The 19,914-nt window shown below is 42.3% G+C and overlaps 1 protein-coding gene across 2 annotated transcripts in view; it reads right to left on the minus strand.

Annotated features, from left to right (window-relative positions):
* Window positions 1-19,914, minus strand: part of ITGA11 (integrin subunit alpha 11) — a 508,108-nt gene that overhangs the window by 326,055 nt on the left and 162,139 nt on the right. The window contains exons 3-5 of one of the 2 annotated variants that reach the window (XM_085644636.1): window positions 11,712-11,821; window positions 7,053-7,144; window positions 639-753 (exon numbers count right to left, since the gene is read on the minus strand). In XM_085644636.1, coding sequence (XP_085500762.1) covers window positions 639-753; window positions 7,053-7,144; window positions 11,712-11,821 — 317 coding nt within the window. Of the gene's footprint in view, window positions 1-638; window positions 754-7,052; window positions 7,145-11,711; window positions 11,822-19,914 lie in introns of those variants that run through there. The other variant, XM_085644637.1, reaches the window with a different exon arrangement.

The raw sequence follows: 19,914 nt of genomic DNA on the forward strand, positions 1-19,914 counted from the left end.
GGGAATGGTGCCCGTGCAATGCTGGGATGAGTGTGGAATGGTGCCCGTGCAGTGGTGGGATGAGTGTGGAATGGTGTTTGTGAAGTGCTGGGATGAGTGTGGAATGGTGCTTGTGCAGTGCTGGGATGAGTGTGGAACGGTGCTTGAGCAGTGCTGGGATGAGTGTGGAATTGTGCCTGTGCAGTGCTGGGGTGAGTGTGGAATGGTGCCAGTGCAGTGCTGGGATACATGTGGAATTGTGCTTGTGCAGTGCTGAGATGAGTGTGGAATGGTGCCCGTGCAGTGCTGGGATGAGTGCGGAAGGATGCTTGCGCAGTGCTGGGATGAGTGTGGAATGGTGCGTGTGCAGTGCTGGGATAAGTGTGGAATGGTGCGTGTGCAGTGCTGGGATGAGTGTGGAATGGTGCCCGTGCAGTGCTGGGATGAGTGTGGAATGGTGCTTGTGCAGTGCTGGGATGAGTGTGGAATGGTGCCCGTGAAGTGCTTGGATGAGTGTGGAATGATGCTTGTGCAGTGCTGGGATGAGTGTGGAATGGTGCTTGTGCAGTGCTGGGATGCGCGTGGTTTAATCTCAGTGCAGTACCAGGGTGGCTGAATAATGAGAGAGCAGTGGTTATAGAGTCATGTGCTCATCTTACTCTGCAGAGCTGGAGCCACGGTCTTGGAGAATCTGAAGTTGGAGTTGACCCTGGAGCACATCCCGGTGGTGTAGTAGGTGCTGCCGCACTCGTGGGACCAGAGAGGGCTGCAGGCCTGCAATGAGAACAGAGGGTGGCGGTTGGAAAAGGGATTATTCAATATTCTGCCATCTGAATGCAAAGTGCACAGAATCCATTCACTTCTCCAACAGATTAACAGAAATAAACAGACACCAGCTCTGGATGAGCCCACCTTACCAGCCCCCAGTCACCAAGAGCATCCCAAGCTAATAGGAGCCAGTCCACCCTGCTGCCACAGACAGCCTTCGCCGATCCTGCTCCACGGGAGGATGATGTGGTCTGTCGTGGTGGAAGTGTTACAGTGGTTACAGTGTAAGTGTGCCACACGTCAGTCACTTGTTGGCACTGTCAGTGGACAAGCATTGTTTCCAGATGTATTCTAAACCGCTGCATAATTCTGCATACACTTCTAACATTAAGGGGAGCTTTTGACAATCACAAATACATTTTAGGCTTCATGCTGCCCACCTACACAAAGGTGCTTTGCTTTGAAATATGGTTCTAACCAGCACCTAATTTGTGCCGATGCCTGATTCTCTGCTCGGAAGCCTGTCGCCAGTGCAATTAAATGTCAGAGCACCGAATACCAAGGCTGGCAGTCTGAAATCCACCTCATGACTCTTTAGCCCACTACAAGACTCTTATCTCACTCCTGCAGATTCCTACTTTCCCTGTTTGTGACGGTTTTGTAGTCTTTCTCTATCTTTCCGAACTGTGCTGTCCTTTCCTCTCTTCACTCGGAAAACGTCTGATGCAGGAAAATAAGTGCTGTTCTCCAAAAATAAGTGCTGGTGGTCCGCACTAGCAACCACCGGCTCAAATTAAGCACTGGTTTCAACAAGCTTAAGTACAAAGCACCCCTCGTATCCTCCAAGTCTCGGTGAAGGAAACACAATCGGCACTCCTGAAGGCTGTCCTGACGCAGTGGTGACTGCCACCGATTCTAAGTGTGGTGTCAGTGAAAAGCTTTTGATGTTGCTAATATATAAAATAAGAAAGGGAACAATCCTATGGAAATGATAAAATGTCAAATTTTACCACCAAGGATATACTGGATTTAATAGAGATTAGCCATTTGGAAGATCAATGTATGACTACACAATTGAACTCACACAATGAAGAGGAACCATCTGTTGTGCTAGAGACAGAGATCCTTGGCCGAATGGGATTTACCACCAATGCTATGATGTCCAGCCAATGCAAACCAAAAACAAATTCTGCCCTAGATTACCAGCTGGTAATAAAGTTGATCTCTTCCATGAGAAGGGGGTGGAGGACTGAGAAGGAAAGGGAAATTGAGACAAGGAGGCAACTTTATTTGGAATGATTTGAAAGATATCAATGCTTTAAAGAACAATGAATCCCTAATAATTAAAGCATTGGATAAAGGAGGCAACATAGTCATAATGGAACAATGGAAAATTATGGAAAAATCTTCAAATGGTTGCCTCAGAACACCAGACGGGCAGTCACGCATGCACTAATCACATGCAGGATGGACTACCGCAACAATCTCTACGACGGGATCTCCAAACAACTCCTACACAGACTCCAGACCATCCAGAACACCGATGCAATACTCATACTCGAACTCTCATGCTGCACCCACATCACATCACATCTCAGGAACCTTCACTGGCTCCTCATTAACAAGCGCAGCCAATGTAAACTTCTCACACACACATACAAAGCCCTACACAACACAGGCTCAGAATACCTGAACAGCCGCATACACTTTCACCAACCCACCAGACACCTACACTCTGCCTCATTCGCACACATTCCCTGCATCCGCAAAAGCAAAATTGGAGGTTGCTCATTCTCCTACATCACACCCAAGACATGGAATGGCCTCCCTCGGCACATTGGAGCCTCCTCCTCACTTCTTGAACTCTGCAAGAAGCTGAAGACCTGGCTCTTCATATGAGCACCTTGAGGATCAAAAAACGACGCAGCTGCTCAAGCGCCTGGATACCCTCTCAGGTAATTAGTGCACTATCCAAATCAATATAACACAATATAACATAACATATGGATAAGAGAAAGAACTTATTGGAAGTTCATCGACAGTTAAGAAATGTGGAACACCATCTAATATTAAAAGATAACCCCCTAAAAATCATGGAAACTGAATATCATACATTGCTAAATAAATGGTTGAATGGTGGCTTCTGGAAGAATATCACTATTTGCAGGTGACCAATGCAAAAGTGACAACTATTTATTTCCTTCCTAAAATACACAAAGATCTCCACAGACCACCAGGGAGACCTATTGTTAGTTCTATAGGAACTCTGTTAGAGAACAACTAGAGACAAATGTAACAAGTCTATCCTCCTACATAAACGATACTACTGATTTTTACTAAAAGATTGATCAGGTTCCATGGAAATCAAGCTACATCATGGTGACACGAGAAATGGTGTTATTTTTTTCTACGCTCAATCATGACATGGTATTTCAATACTTTCTGAGAGACAGACTATTAGAATATTTGTAGCATACTCAAATGATAATTTGGATGCTGGAATATTGTTTAAAACACAATGTATTCCTTTTGATAACAAATTGTATCTGTAGAAACAGGGGCCAGCCATGTGGACCTCCTTTGCCCCCACCTTTACACTGATAACACTTTGATATTAGGACAGATCTTTACACTGATAGCACTTTAATATTAGGACAGATCTTTACACTGATAGTAGATTGATATTAGGACAGATCTTTACACTGATAGTAGCTTGATATTAGGACAGATCTTTACACTGATAGTAGCTTGATATTAGGACTGATCGTTACACTGATAGCACTTTGATATTAGGACAGATCTTTACACTGATAGCACTTTAATATTAGGATAGATCTTTACACTGATAGTAGCTTGATATTAGGACAGATCTTTACACTGATAGTAGCTTGATATTAGGACAGATCTTTACACTGATAGCACTTTAATATTAGGACAGATCTTTACACTGATAGTAGATTGATATCAGGACAGATCTTTACACTGATAGTAGCTTGATATTAGGACAGATCTTTACACTGATAGCACTTTGATATTAGGACAGATCTTTACACTGATAGCACTTTAATATTAGGACAGATCTTTACACTGATAGTAGATTGATATTAGGACAGATCTTTGCACTAATAGTAGCTTGATATTAGGACAGATCTTTACACTGATAGCACTTTAATATTAGGACAGATCTTTACACTGATAGTAGCTTGATATTAGGACAGATCTTTACACTGATAGTAGCTTGATATTAGGACATATCTTTACACTGATAGCACTTTAATATTAGGACAGATCTTTACACTGATAGTAGCTTGATATTAGGACATATCTTTACACTGATAGCACTTTAATATTAGGAGAGATCTTTACACTGATAGTAGCTTGATTTTAGGACAGATCTTTACAGTGATAGCACTTTAATATTAGGACAGATCTTTACACTGATAGTAGATTGATATTAGGACAGATCTTTGCACTGATAGTAGCTTGATATTAGGACAGATCTTTACACTGATAGCACTTTAATATTAGGAGAGATCTTTACACTGATAGTAGCTTGATTTTAGGACAGATCTTTACAGTGATAGCACTTTAATATTAGGACAGATCTTTACACTGATAGTAGATTGATATTAGGACAGATCTTTGCACTGATAGTAGCTTGATATTAGGACAGATCTTTACACTGATAGCACTTTAATATTAGAACAGATCTTTACACTGATAGTAGCTTGATATTAGGACAGATCTTTACACTGATAGTAGCTTGATATTAGGACAGATCTTTACACTGATAGCACTTTAATATTAGGACAGATCTTTACACTGATAGTAGCTTGATATTAGGACAGATCTTTACACAGAGAGCAGTTTGACATTAGGGCAGATCTTTACAGTGATAGTAGCTTGATATTAGGACAGATCGTTACACTGATAGCACTTTAATATTAGGAGAGATCTTTACACTGATAGTAGCATGATTTTAGGACAGATCTTTACAGTGATAGCACTTTAATATTAGGACAGATCTTTACACTGATAGTAGATTGATATTAGGACAGATCTTTACACTGATAGTAGCTTGATATTAGGACAGATCTTTACACTGATAGCACTTTGATATTAGGACAGATCTTTACACTGATAGCACTTTAATATTAGGCCAGGCCTGTACACAGAGAGCAGCTTGATATTAGAACAGATCTTTACACAGACAGCAGCTTGATATTGGGACAGCTCAGCAGTAGATCAAGAGCAGTTTTAACATTAGGACAGATCTGTACAACTACAGAAGTTTGGCGTTAGGACAGATGTGTACACAGAGAATCAGAGAGAAGTTTAATATTGGGGCAGATCTGCAGATCTGTCCCAATCAGCAGATCTGTAGTTTGACATTACGACAGATCTGTACACATACAGAAGTTTGACATTAGGACAGATCTGCTCACAGAAAGTAGTTCGGTATTAGGACTCATCTATGCAGAGATAGCACACAGTATGATATTAGGACGGATTTGTACTCACAGAGTGGTTGATATCAAGACAGAACTATACGCAGAGCGTAGCTTGATATTACAACACATGTGGACACAGAAAGCAGTTTGACATTAAGACAGATTTGCAACAGAAATACATTGGACATTAGAACAGGGGTTTACACATAGTGTAGTTTGCCACTACGACAGATATGTATACATATAGAAGTTGGATATCAGGACAGAATTATACACAGACAGCAGTTTGATATTAAGTGTAGATCTGTACACAGAGTAGGTTGATACTAGGACAGATCTGTAGATAGTAATTTGACACTAGGACAGGGGTAACAGCCTAAACCACACAGTCAGAACCACGCAGGCATAACCACGGATGTCTAAACCACGCATATGCCTTTACCACGCATATGCGTGGTTTAGACATGCTTGGTAGTTAACACTCTAGTGATCTGGGCAGAGGGTCGGTAGTGAGCTGGTGAGTAGGAGATCTGGGCGGAGGGTCGGAAGTAAGCTGGTCAGTATGCTTTTTTTTGACTGGGAGACTGTTTTTAGGATGGGGGGCTGGATAGTTAGGACGGGTAATATTTTCTTGGCTGGGAGGGTTGGGATACTTTTGTGGGCTGGGGTGGGTCGGGGGTAGTTTTCTGGGCTGGTGTGTGGGTCGGGCTAGTTAAGGGCTCAGTGTGGGGGGCTGGGATGTATTTTTAATATGGGGTCAAGGTTTTAGGGTTTAGGGCAGGGGGGTCTGAGTCATTTTTCACGGCTGGGGGACAGTTTTAGGACTCAGGGTGGGGGGCTGAGGTGTTTTTTAGGTCTGGGGTCAAGGAATTAGGGCTCAGGGCTGGGGGCGGCTGGGGTGGGATTTGTTTTTAGTGATGGGGTACGCTTTTAGGAGTTAGGGCAGGTGTTGGGCTTTTTTTAGGGCTGGGGTCGGGGTAGAACTCTTGGCAGGTGACTAGGTTTTAGGACTCAGGGTGGGTGCTAGGGCACAATCTTAACCATGCATATGATTTTACCAATTATGCTATTACAAATAAATTCGTTGTAAAGGCATGCGTGGTAAAGACATGTGTGGTTAAGATGCAGTCGTTATTAAGACCGTGTTGTTAAGGCATGCTTGGTTAGGGGATTCGTGGTTACGACATGCAACCCTAGGACAGACCTGTGCATAAAGCGTAATTTGGTATTAGGACCGATCTCTACATAGAGAGCGGTTTGATATTAGAAGAGATCTGCAGATATAGAGTCGTTTAACATTAGGACAGACGGATGCACGGAAAGCGGGATGACATTAGGGCAGATCGTTACAAAGAGATTCATTTGATATTAGAACAGATTTTTACACTGATAGTAGTTTTATATTAGGAGAGAAATGTGCATGGTGCATAGTTTGACATTGGGACAGATCAGTACACATACAAGAGTTTGACATTAGGACAAATCTGCTCACAGAGAGTAATTTGTCATTAAGACAGATGTGTAGACAGAGTGCAGTTTGACATTAGGACAGATCTGTACACATACAGAGGTTTGACATTCGGACAGATCTGTACACATACAGAGGTTTGACATTCGGACAGACCTCTTCACAGAGTGCTGTTTGATATAAGGACATGTGTGTACACACATAGTGTAGCTTGATGTTTTGATAGAGCTGTTGACAGGGTGTAGTTTAATATTAGGTCAGATCTATACATAAAGAGTAGTTTGACAACTGAATGGATGTAACAAGAGACAGAGGCCGCACACAGAGAGCAGGAGTCAGTCAGTCTGTCCGGTGTATCATCAGAATGCAGATATGTTTATTCTTACCACAAAGCTGTTGTCCTTGGGGTTGGTGGTCAGGCTCAAGCCCAGGCGCATGTTGTCCTTCCGCTCTGACACGTTGGAAAGGGTGACTCTTCCTTGGGGAACAAAATCTCAGTTAGAAAGACTGCATCATGACAGAAAGAAGCAGGAAGGGAGCAGAGTGGACCGAGGCCACAGCAATGGGCTACTCACCAGTCGCGGCCGGCGTGACTCGCAGATGGGGTGTGAGAAGTCACGCCGGGGGGTTTAATTTCATAGTAAAAAAATGAAAAATGAAACTTACCTTTCTGCCTGCTGGGTCCCTCGTCTTCTCTGCTCCTGCTCTCCTGCCTCTGGCAGGAACAGGAAGCAGAAGCAGGCAGCCAGGCTCCCTCTCCTAAACCAATCACAATGCTTGCAGCGTTGTGATTGGTGGGGAGCCACCCAGCCAGCGGCTTATGATGAGGCCATGTTCTCCATACAGGCTGCATTGCATCTTGCATGGAGAAGGGCAGAGTGCCCTGCTGCAGAGCAGCCCAGCCCGCCTGCTCATGTGGCAACCAAACAAAAAATTGTAATAACGGACAGTTATTACCATTTTATATTTCTGCTTCCCGCACTGCGAGAAAGCAGTGGGGCAACGCTCCTCCACCCAAGTGGAGGAGCCGCCCCTGCTACTCACTACATATGCGTCTGCACAACTTTCATCCCAGAGGTACAGCAAAGACTGCTTTACCAGGGACTCACTCCCCCACAGCTCGGTGAAAGGACTGATCTATCATAGTACATGTCCTAAGCCTCAGGACTGAAGTACCCAAAGGCGTAATAGCCAACTTGCAGGGGAGACTAAGGGAAGTGGAGAGTCTAACCTCAAACCTTTATCCCCTCCCCCCCTCCAAGGCAGCTAAAGACCTTTTTAGTCGATCTCGCCAGATAGCACCGCTGTCTGTTTGTCAGCTTACCAACAACTTTCAAGGGCCCACAGCCCACACATTGCTTACCATCTGTTGGCTTTTGTGTCACTCTTATTTGCTCGCTTGTTATTCCCTGGAGCACATCCTCTTTAATTGTGCCCTTCCATTACTCACTTTTTGAGATCTACTTTTTATTGAGTCTTACAATAGTGTGTGTGTGTTCTGGTTGTTTCCCTCATGTGCTTCTCCCCCGCCCACTCCCCATTGCTTCCCGCCCCCACCTGCTCCTCTGATCACCCAAAAACTGCAGTATTATTTAAATTATTAAAAAATAAATATTATACTACCTAAAAAAAAGCTCTTTTACAATACTTATTTATTTTTTATTTATTGAGCCATTTCAGATTGGTAAATAACAAAACAAAACGTGCAAGCATTGTTACGTACGAGCACATGCGTGATGATGTGTGCACGTCAATATGTCATCAAGCATGCATGCAAAGACCAAACGAGGTGGGAAGTAAACCCCAAAAGATCATTTTGCGCTGGGTCAGTTTTGTAAATCCGGCACAAGGCGGTGATAAATTTGCCTCATAAATAATATTTTACCAACTCAATAATAACCTATTTATTTTGTACAAAGATCGACTGATTTTAATGCCCAGATATTTTAGTTCTCTTTTTATTTGGCAATTTCCCACTTCCATATTCCACACCAAAATTTCTGTCTTTAACAAATTTGCCTCATTTCTGGACACTTTCCCAAAGTCAGAAATCAGGCGATTTAATTCTAGGTCTGCCGTGTATATCATCACTTCATCGGCAAAGGAGATTTTCTTTTCCCAACGATCACTTTTGAAGGGCTTTCCTACCAGTAACACTAAATGGGAGAGCCAACTTAATAAAGATGTCTATCTTGCCAAAATGTACCTCCCTTTTTAATGCCGCTCCCTACATTTTAAGAGAGCCTAGTTACAAAAACTACTTGAGAAAATAAATTCCTTTATATGAGCCCCCAAGGGTTAAGAATCTCAAGGAAAAAACTGCGTAGGAAATGCGACAAGGGAGGCATTGCGTTGCCAGACTTTCAACTCTATGCCTAGGCCTTTCAGCTACAAACTTCAGCTCCTCCCTGACTGATATGAGTGGCTCTGGGGGTAACCACTTGATTAAAGCTATGTTGAATGAGGTGAAGGGGGAGAGTCTAAGTTCATGACAAGTTTGGAGACATTATATACTTCAAAAAGGTGAGGTTAAATGTTCTACAGGCGGCTGTTCTTCTGTGGGCACAGATCAAGGCGAGCAACAAGTCTGGTGTACGCAGGTTGCCCCAGTCTTGGATTTCCATGGCACCCTTGAGAGTTTGAAAGATAGGATGGCAATTAGGCTTATAGAAGTCAGAATTTTGAATTAGGGCCAGCTGCTCCAGGCCAGCAAACTCTGTTCTTGGGAGGAGTTTCAAGCAATGACTAAGGGATCCACCTCTAAATGTAAGTTATATCAGTTGAATAGCTGGGTCTGGGCTCTGGGAGAAAACAGTGGTACAAATGAGCTGGAAGAAGATTTGAACAATGGGCCTCGGCGACAGAAAGAGGTGTCCGTGTAGTATTGGTTAATTCTGGAAATCATGGATGGAGACTTCTACCTGCCTGTGATGTTATGGGAAGAGCACTTGCCGAAGCTACAGATAAATCAGTTATGGCAAGTATCTATGTGTACTTTGTATAGCGCGGTAAAACCCGCCTTTGTGAGAAGAAACCATTTGTTCTCCGTCCACTGAGTGTTCTGATCCCCTAGGAGAATAGCTAGGATCGGAGAGGGCCCTTTGCAAGAAGTGCGGGCTGCGCTACGCCAATGATTTTCATGTGCTCGTGGCTTGTCCCAGTATACAGGAATTCTGAAAGAGGTCGGAAAGGTTGAGTGGTATTTTCCAGAGATTGCATGGAGGTGAGCCCTGAACTGATTGTTATGGGTTGTTCGCCAGGACTGGGGGCACCCCAGAGTTATAGCAGCAAACTGTTTTTTTTAATTATACTGGGGTGAAGACAATTTTCTAAGCAGTGGATATCTACTTCTGGTCCTTTTAAGGCTAAATGGTTGAACTCAGTCTTTTACATACGTAAGACTGACACAAGTTGGCCCGAGGCAAAAATAACTAAAATATGGGTCCTCTTGATCACTTGTCTTGGAAGAGAAGGTGGGGAGAGGAACCCAAGGGCAAGTTTGATCGGCCTTGAGATGTTTCGGCTCGCTTCTCGGTCCGATGATTAAGCCAACTGGTTTCCCAGAAGCGGTGTCGGACAAAATTTAGCCCGTGGAAGTTGGAACCTTCTTACCCAACTGAAAAACGCACTTCTCCTCGAGGGTAGACCAGTGTAGTGGATGGAAATCTAGGTGGCCAGTCGGAAGTGAGCATGGTAAATGAGGACAAAAAATCAATAAATAATATTTTAACTTTTACATGGCCACCATGGCCTCCTTTTACGGCTTCTGAGAGACTGGTGGGTTTCTGCCTAACTGGGATCTGCACAGGGCTTTGAACAAGGCCTGGAAGAGCTGCTGGGCAGATGGAGGTCCGAGCTGGACTTTGTCATTGGTTCCAGCGGGGAAGGGATGGAGTCAGAGAATCCACAGAGGTGCCAATAAAGCACAAGCTCTGAGAGACCCAAGAATCTCCGTCTGCTCCCAGGGCGAGCAGCCCACTGCTGGCAAGACAGACTGGACGCCTCGCCAGAGCAGGCGCTTCCACTTCGAAGAGGACACAGAAGGCAAGCACACCACCAGGCACAAGGCCTTCTCCATCACAGGCGGTTTTAATTTTTGTTGCATCATCGTAGCGTGCCTATGGGCAAAATGCCTTTATTTCTCCTTTTTTATGGGTCAATGACGAGTTGTTCCGAACAATATATTTTAAGAACTGCCAACTTTATACAAGAAGCCTTTCAAATGACTATTTAACACATCACTCCCCCTCATCCAATAACAACCCTCCTGCAATGACCGGATTCATCTGAAAAGCTTTCAAAGGGTTCGCTGACAGGCACTACAGTGTTCTGGGAGGTGAGCCAATGTTTGGCCTGTCTCACTCAGGGTACCAGCTGTTTGGCAGGCTTTGGCCCTTGGCTTCCGCTTGCTTTGGTAACTGTGGCCTTGCATGCACTGGAGGGGTGATTGAGGGTGGAAGGATGTGCACCGAGGAGGGCGGGGAAACACAGCAGACAGGCAATGTGCCTGGTACAGGACGGCCTGGCATATCACCTGTTTGAAGATGTACTCGTAAAATGCTTTTCTGCAGCTTTTTCTGCACAGATTAAATAAAATAAAAAGTTTCAAGCTCGTATGCATCAAATGCCACGGATGTTTCTGCACAGTGGCACACCAATTTCAAAAGTTAACTGGCCACCTTTCAGTTGCTGATTGCTAGATTCCGGTGTGAAACTGGTACTAATTAGGTGAAACTTTGCCCAGACAATATTAATTTACATGGCTTTGCGTCACTGCGCTTTAATAAATATGGGGCTGTGTGCTAAGGTTCTAGAAATGATCAAGAAATTGCACGCATGACAACTATGAGTAGAAATAGGACACAATCTTAAGATAACTCTCAAACATGTATATTAAATGAGGGTATGGTGCACCATAAGTAAGGGGCAAGAGAAGATCTGATAGGAGGAAATAAGGGGACATGTACAGTTACTTACAGAGGAGGTAGCAATCGGGCTAAACACACTGGAAAAAGGTGCTGCAAAAAAGCATACTGTATACTTACCAATGTTAAGTTTGACGCAATCACTTGTTGTTTCATTGCCGACTGAACATTTGAAGATATCTCCTGTTCTTTGCTGTCCATTCATCTCAAAGGGCGCTCCCACCACCAACCTACCAACAATAAAGCAGTTCACATGTGAGCTTCTATCAATAACCAGGCAACAAGGAATGAGTGACTTTTTGTGAACTTTAACCCAGAATTCATAAACCGTAAATTCCAAGATATGTGTCTCCACAAATAGCCTATCAACACTAAATGAATGGCAGTCTTGAGCTCCCACCATTGACCGGTAACTAATCAACATGTGGCTGACATGAGCTTCCATCAGTATCAACGAATGCCATATGCGTTCTTCCATCAGTAACAGATCAACAAACAAAATAACAAAGGATATACACTTTTCTCCAGCAGCCAACTAATCATCAGTGTATGATACCCTTTGAGTCTCCATTGATTGACTGATCTCAAAAGTTGCAGGTATCTATCGATATAAGACAAGTAACAGCTGCACACAAAGTTCCAACATCTTTTTAGGCCATCAAATGGCCAAAAGTCTAACTAATTCAGATAAAAAACAGTAAACAAGACATCTCTCCCCACATCTGGAACTTCTTCAAGGAGTGAGCCCATATATCTGAAGTATACAATTAGCAGGGTGCCGATCTTGCATTTCCCTGTTAGCCATATTTGGCATGGTGTTTTTTTCTAGTTCTACTGAAGTTGCCATACTGTTTGTATACATGGCCCAGAAACCAGCCACGCAGGGAAGGAGCAGACTGAGAGCACCATTGTGTGCAATGCCTCCACTAACTCCTTCCTTGCTGGCCAGCAGGAATGCATGTATTCAGGGAAATACATTTCAATTGTTCCTGAGCAAACTGCAGTGTTGTGTGTGTTTATTCTATTGCTCCTGGGAGGGTGCAACAGTATTTATTGCCCTAACACCTGGGCCCCGATTATTGTCAGGCTGATTAATTGTAATGTGTACGGTAATTCCTGATATATATATTTGTTTAAATGATTAGAAAAGCTCATGAAGAGGCAACAATCTAAGTGGTGGAAGCACAAATCCCTCTCAAGATACCTAGAGGTCGGCAGGATCCCAAGGGGGCTGAGAATCATGATTGCACCCAGCTACGAGAATCCCGATCCCAGGATGCTACGTGAATGGGCGGAGTGCAACTTGGAATCCTCTCGCAAACTGGTGCAAATTTTAGTACAATATGCCAAAAGTGACCGCATGGAATTGCAGAAGAAAATTGATGACTTGAATGAAGAAATAAGTAAATTGAAAGTCACCAGTACAATCAATAAATATCGAGAGGATATGCTGACGCATTTGCAGAGAGAGGAGGAGGTCATCAAAAAACGAAAGGCCTTCAAATTCCAGGGAGACAAGCTAGATTATGAAAATGGACAAATCTTTACGTTTTCTAAAACGTATGACTCTTTGAAAGCCACGACGAGTAAATAAGTCCCTAGATAGGGCAGTCAAGCCAGCACCAGTTCAAACCTACAACTGTCCACCTCTGCATTTGATGTCAGTTCTGCCATTGAAAGTGAGTTGGAGAACGCACAAGGCAGAGGGGGTCCACAGCCGGGGTTTTTAAAACTCTCCCTGGTTCAGGAAGTGGACTTCCTAAAGCAGGACCGACGACAAACGTTGCGACCATGAGTTCCAAGTGTTAATCCAAACAAAGACACAACCAAAAACGTCGGGCAAGACGCCAGCAATGTCGGAAACGACAAGCCGACAAACAGAAGAACAATGAACGACAGGTGGAAACGCAAGTAAATACAGTAAAAAACAAACGACTCTAATATAGTCATCAATCTATCAAATGTAACCCTGAATGAGGCGGGGAGACAACTTTTACCTTTGGGGTTATCTTATTGCCCAGATAGTAACTTCTGTTACTCACAAACCCGCATTGATATATACAAATTAATGCGTAAATTAAAGTTACGGAAATACCATCTCTTGCAAGAGACTAACAAAAAGAACCAGCCTGCGAGTGGATCGACTACACCTAACTGTCCAGGTATTCTTACAGCAGCTGACGTTGACATACTAAAGGACCTCCAGCAATTACAAAATGAGAACACAGAGGCTGGAGTTGAGTCTTTGGAAACTTTGCCTGAAACAGGTGGGACTGTAGCAACAAAATTCAAACCTAAAACTACATTCCACCCCACTGTGCTACACGACAGTCTTGATATCTTTAATGATAAGATAACGTTAGAACTTAAAAAGTTGAACTATCTGATATCACAAGCTGGTAAAAGGTATACGCATCACAATAACACATATTTTCAATTGACGATCAAATTACAATCAAATGATCAGATCATAATACGCAATTCTGACAAAGGAGAAACATAGTGATTTGGCCAAGAGATCTTTACATGGAAGAAGCCCTAAAACAATTAAATGACAGGGAATGCTACAGGAGAAGCAATCTCCAAACAGTAAAAAATTCATGGAATAAATTAATCGCCAACCTACTCGCTTGGAAAAGTGCTGGCCTCCTGACCAGTGATGAATTCAAATTTTTAAAGAACGACCACGCCACAATACCGATGATATATTTTATTCCGAAAATACATAACGCCACAGCAAGACGCCTGGCAGGCCGATCATTTCTGCACCTAACAGCCTGTTAGAAAATACATTGTGCTACATAGACTTTTTTCTTCAGAAACATGTACGATTGTTACCGTCCTTTGTACAAGACACTATTGACCTTTTAAGGAACATCAATGATTTTAAATAGAACCCAGATTATGTGTTGATGTCACTTGATGTTATGTCACTCTACACAAGCATTTATCACCAGGATGGCATAAAAGCGGTAGAACACTATTTGGGCACTAGACCATTGCACTTGTACCAGCACAACAAAATGCTTGGCAACATGATTTCAATTTGTTTAGAAAATAATTACTTTCTATTTCAAAATCAGATTTTCCCTCCGACACGGGATGTAGCAATGGGGGCATGTTTTTCTCCTAGTTATGCCTGCCTCTACAGGGGACTATGGGAGGAACAGGTGTTAAAAGTAAAATTTGACAACATTTTGAAAAATCATGCGGTACAGAAGCGAGCGCTCTCCATTTCATTGAACAAATTAAATGTGACTACTAGCAAACAGTCGGTATGTTTCTAGGATGTGGAGATCTATGTGGCTGATGGCAAAGTTGAAATCAAATTGCACAGAAAGCCAACTGCAGGAAATACCTTATTGCATGCCACTAATCATCATACTAGGCACCTCATTCATAGCATTCCTTTCGGTGAAATGCTTAGAATCAGGCGTATTTGTAGCAAAGACAGTGATTGTGAGAAGGCACAGCTGGAGAGCAAACATAGGTTTTTGGCCAGGGGTTATGCTGAAAAAATTATTGACAGTGCAATCAGAAAGACTAAATTGTCTAACAGAAGTGATTTACTGACCAATACAGCTATCTCAAAAACTGGTAATGTTGAATCATCAGAGCCACCAATCAGACTGATCCTGACGTACAATAGACAACCTCACACCTTACGCAGGATTATCAACAAAAATTGGCATCTAGTACTTAGTGATCCTGTCCTTGGAGGTAAACTGTCCAAAAGCCCCAATATCACCTTTAGGAAAGCAAGATCTATGAGTGATGCCCTAGTGAGCAGTAGTCCAGAGATTAGATCAGTCATCAATTGGTTAAATTCCAGAAAGGGGTTTGTAAAATGCACCACATGTCGTGCATGCAGATTTGGGGTCAATAAAGCGACCTACACAACCCCTTTTAAGGCAGAACCAGTGCCTATTACAGAACTACTTATCTGTAAAACAGAACATGCTGTGTATGTGTTGGAGTGTTTTTGTGGACTATAATACGTGGGCAGTACCAAGCTGCAAGTCCACAAAAGAATACTCCAACACATCAGGGCAATTACAAATTCTGATGCAGCTTACCCGGTTGCGAGACACTTTAAAGACGTCCATAACAATAAGTTGGAAAATCTGAAATACTTTGCTGTGGATGCAATTCCAGTGCTTAGATGTGGAGGAAACCGGGAAGCACTGCTACGTAAGTTGGAAACAAGATGCATAATCGAACTGGACACTAAGACCCCACAGGGCCACAACTCCAGTGAGGATTTTTATACCTGCCTTTAACATTCTCCATTAAATAGTTGACTCAGCGTTTTTTAGTATTAACTGCTGCTGAACCCCTCTTTAGTTTTGAAACTTTAATATTGCACATTTGCACTGTTGAACCAATATGGTTCATTATGGTGCCACTTTTTTGCACTAGCACTTTGTTCATATACAGACCTTGAATGGCTAGGCCCACTTGGGCTTGATTTCAAATGTTGCACAATGGCTTGTTTTCAATACGTGCATAATGTTTTTTACATGTCAGGACTTATTGTGAATTTTTAGCTCTCTTTATGCCACTTATTTATTTATTTATGTGTAATGCCTTTTATAATATTTATACTATTTATGAACATTTATCGATTTAGAAGGTTCTTTTTTACCAATCTGAATTGTGATAAACAATGCAATGTATTTAACTATATTTATTGTATTCACGGTACTACAACAGGTTTTCTATGTCTATGATTTTGTTTTGACACATATTTAAGCATTAGCACTTTAAAAATGTGAAGGTACTCTGCATGCGCGTCATGTGATCAAGGCCTCCTTAGGCCGAAACGCGTCATGGCGGTGGCGTAAGGCCTCAATAAATCCTTTACGTTGCACCAAAGAACGGGTTCGCATTTGTTTGTTTCCTGGAAGTAAACAGAAGTACCACAAGCAAAGTCTGCAGTGATATATATATATATATATCTCAATTAAGAATAATGTTGTGTTAGACCTGTCAGCCTTAGGGGGGTTTTCTCTGAAATGTATTGCCTTACTCCTCCATTTTTACTGATCTCGTTTTTGTTGGCCTTAGGACTCTGTGCACTTTACCACTGCTAACAAGTGCTATAGGGCATTTGCTAACTCCCTAAAAGATGGTGAAAGTGACTTACACTCAATTGGAACATTTAATTTACTTATAAGTCCCAAGTGAAGTGCTACTACAGATACTTAGGGCCTGTAAATTAAATGCTACTAGTGGGCCTGCAGCACTAACTGTGCCACACACTTAAGTAGCATTTTACAACATGTCTCAGGCCTGCCATTGCAGCTTGTGTGTACAGTTTTAAACAGCCATTTCGACCAGGCAAAATAAACCTTTCGCCAGGCCTAAACCTACCCTTTTAATACATATATGTCACCCGTACACTAGGCCAAAACAGCCGATAGGGCAGGGTGAATGTATTCAAAAAGTTGGAAATGTACAATTAAGTTTGACATATTCTGGTAATGAAAAAAGTTTTTCACTACTGCAAACTCTACCTCTCCCATAGGATAACACTGGCTATCCTTATCACATTTAATAAGTGAAAACTTTCAATTGGGAGCAAATGGGAATGTTGAGTTTGGTGTCTAAAGAACTAGAATTTAAAGCCATCTTTAATAGTAGAGTCAGACCTTAAGTAACAATTCTGAAAATGTCACATTTTTAAATACTTGTTAAATACGGCACATAAAAGGTCTCCCAGCAAGCTTAAGGTAAAAAGTACTTTTTAATTCATGCGAACAGAGACTAAAGTCCATTTATCGGTAGAGTGATAAGAATCCAACATTCATTTTATTCATTACATTTTATTCATTACTTTAGAGAACCAACCACTTAAGAACCAACCAGTCAGGTCCTGATCAGAAACCTAAAAGAAATGTCAAGTTCGAGGTTGACGAACCATTTATGGGGAGTTATTAGTAAACATTGAGACAACTGTATGTAGGCCATCCTGAAAATAAGAAATTAGTTGCCTACTTTGATAAAGTGCGCAAGATAACCCCTATAGTTGGATTTGAAAAAAAGAGGTCTTGAAGGAGAATAGGAATAGAGACCTCATCACCAATAAAATAATTTGACTGGTGTAGATATAACATGGATATGTGAATATTTGTTCATGTTGGATAAATATTTTAAGATGTGGAATGTTTTTCATGCATATTTTGGTTTGAAATTATTATGTTAAAAAAAAGTTGCTTTGGAAACGTATTGTGTAGCAACAGAATGCTGCAGAAATGTGCCTCATACATATATGTGGTCCGATTAATATGAAAAGGTGTTTTAGAAATGTGTTTAAATAATATGAAGTTAAGAAAAATAATAAAAAATTGAGACAATTAAATTACTTGATCTTATGAAAAAGTGTTGATTGAATGATTTCAGCTTGGGAATATTGCAAGTGTTTTTACTTTAATAGTGGCCCATCCCTGCAGTCTTTAAAGGCCCAACCCCTTTCTACAAAAAAAATTTGAAAGTTGGCATTTACTTGTCCTAACCATTTAGTGCCTGCAGCCTGTATTCTGGGTCACATGACTAGGTGTTTGAGTATTACTCCCACACACTGAGACAAAGTGGGAATAGGTGTTGGCTGGATGGGCCACTTCTGACTTGATAGGGGGTTGAGCTGTCACCTACCACACTTACACATCACAAAGACTCTCCCTGAGCACACTCACAAAGAATATCACACTAGACTATTGTGCCCCAGGACAAGCCAGGGCCAGGGCAGGGAGGCAGGAATTACAAACACCTCTGGCATGGAAACCTCAGAATCTTCTACTTCGAAGCTGGCTCCAAGTATAAATATTGACTCTCAGACTCAACTCTTCAGTACACCTCTGGATCTATGGAAACCTCAGAAGGACTGCGGTGCTGCTCTGCTGCAAGGAGGACTGCTAATTTGCAGCCCTGCTGCCTGGGTGAGAAGGACTAGACTTGCATCTTGAACCCAGGACCACCAGAATGACTCCAAGAGCTAGTTGGCTGGCATCCTGATCAGAGCCTCAGGGCCAGAAAAGGCTTCAACCACCTTGCACCTAGTAGATAGACTCTCCCTGCTGTGAGTCTTGTCCCCCAAGTGGTCCCACCAGAGTCCTGGACCCGGGAGGTGCTCTGCCAGTCCAGCTGTTGTCGCTTGGGCAGAACCGATGCAGTGTGATGCATCTCCTCGCAGCTCTGTATCGAAAATTCTGCTTCCCAATGCACCCCCAATGCATGACCTCACATCGCAGCTACCAGAAGGTTAAGCCCTTGTTAATTTGGGGTTTGCCTGTGTTTCACCCTAACAAGTACAGTGGTTGCTGCTTGAGTAGGGTTTGACCCCCTCAACCAGTAACCCAATTTCCCACATGCAGTAAGCATCCGGAAATTTCGGCAGGTGAAACCTGTTGAAATTTACTGAGAGAAAAATGCCAGATAAATAAAAGGACATGAATATTTCCATGTGGCAAACAGCAACATCTGTAGGTTATGCCCAATTCTGAATATACTAATCTTAATTGGGTGCTATTTATCGTACCCAATAAATTTGCCTCCGTGCAGATGTACATATCAGTTGCGAAAATGATCGCACCCATTTCCGGGACGATAGTAATCAAACCAAGAAAAGCAATTGGAGTAAAGGTATTTGTTTTCTGGTGCATGCATGTAGTTGTTGCCATTGGTATTGGAACTCTCACTTGTTTTTTTGGATTAAATGCATCCTCTTGTCAAGCAAACTTCATTAAGGTTCAGCTTCTGAAAATAAAATCCCCACTTGCTCAACAAAGATGGTGTTAAATATCACACATAAAACAACAGTCATACTCTGTGTTCCTTTTAATGATTATGTCCTCAAACAAGCCCACAGAACCCTGGCGGGGGGAATGAGGTACTGCCTCCATTATAGACCTGGCTTGACAGTGCTGTTGCCAGCAGATCTTATATGATCAATCTAAAAACAGAGTTTTCAGGAAAGGGGCTTTGGCTCTGCCCACATATTGGTGGATAGGAGAACGTGTTTTGATTTTCTGAGTGCTTCCACCGAAAAACTGCTTACAATCCAAGAGCTATTATAATTTGTTCATCAAGTTGTGTGAGCAAGAGCTCTTTAACAAGTCTAGCTATTGAACTACATCAGAGCTTTACCTTTAGGTCGTTTGTTCGATAAATCTTTATTCGGCTTGAACAACCATGAAAGATTACAATAGTAATACAGATATGATTGAAAACAGCCATAAAAAATACAATAATAATATAGATATCAATAAAAACATTCAATGGATCAATTACGACAGCATACAATTACAGCATACAATAAATGGGC

Source organism: Triturus cristatus, chromosome 3_1 (assembly GCF_964204655.1).
Source record: "Triturus cristatus chromosome 3_1, aTriCri1.1, whole genome shotgun sequence".
NCBI classification, from domain to species: Eukaryota; Metazoa; Chordata; class Amphibia; order Caudata; family Salamandridae; genus Triturus; species Triturus cristatus.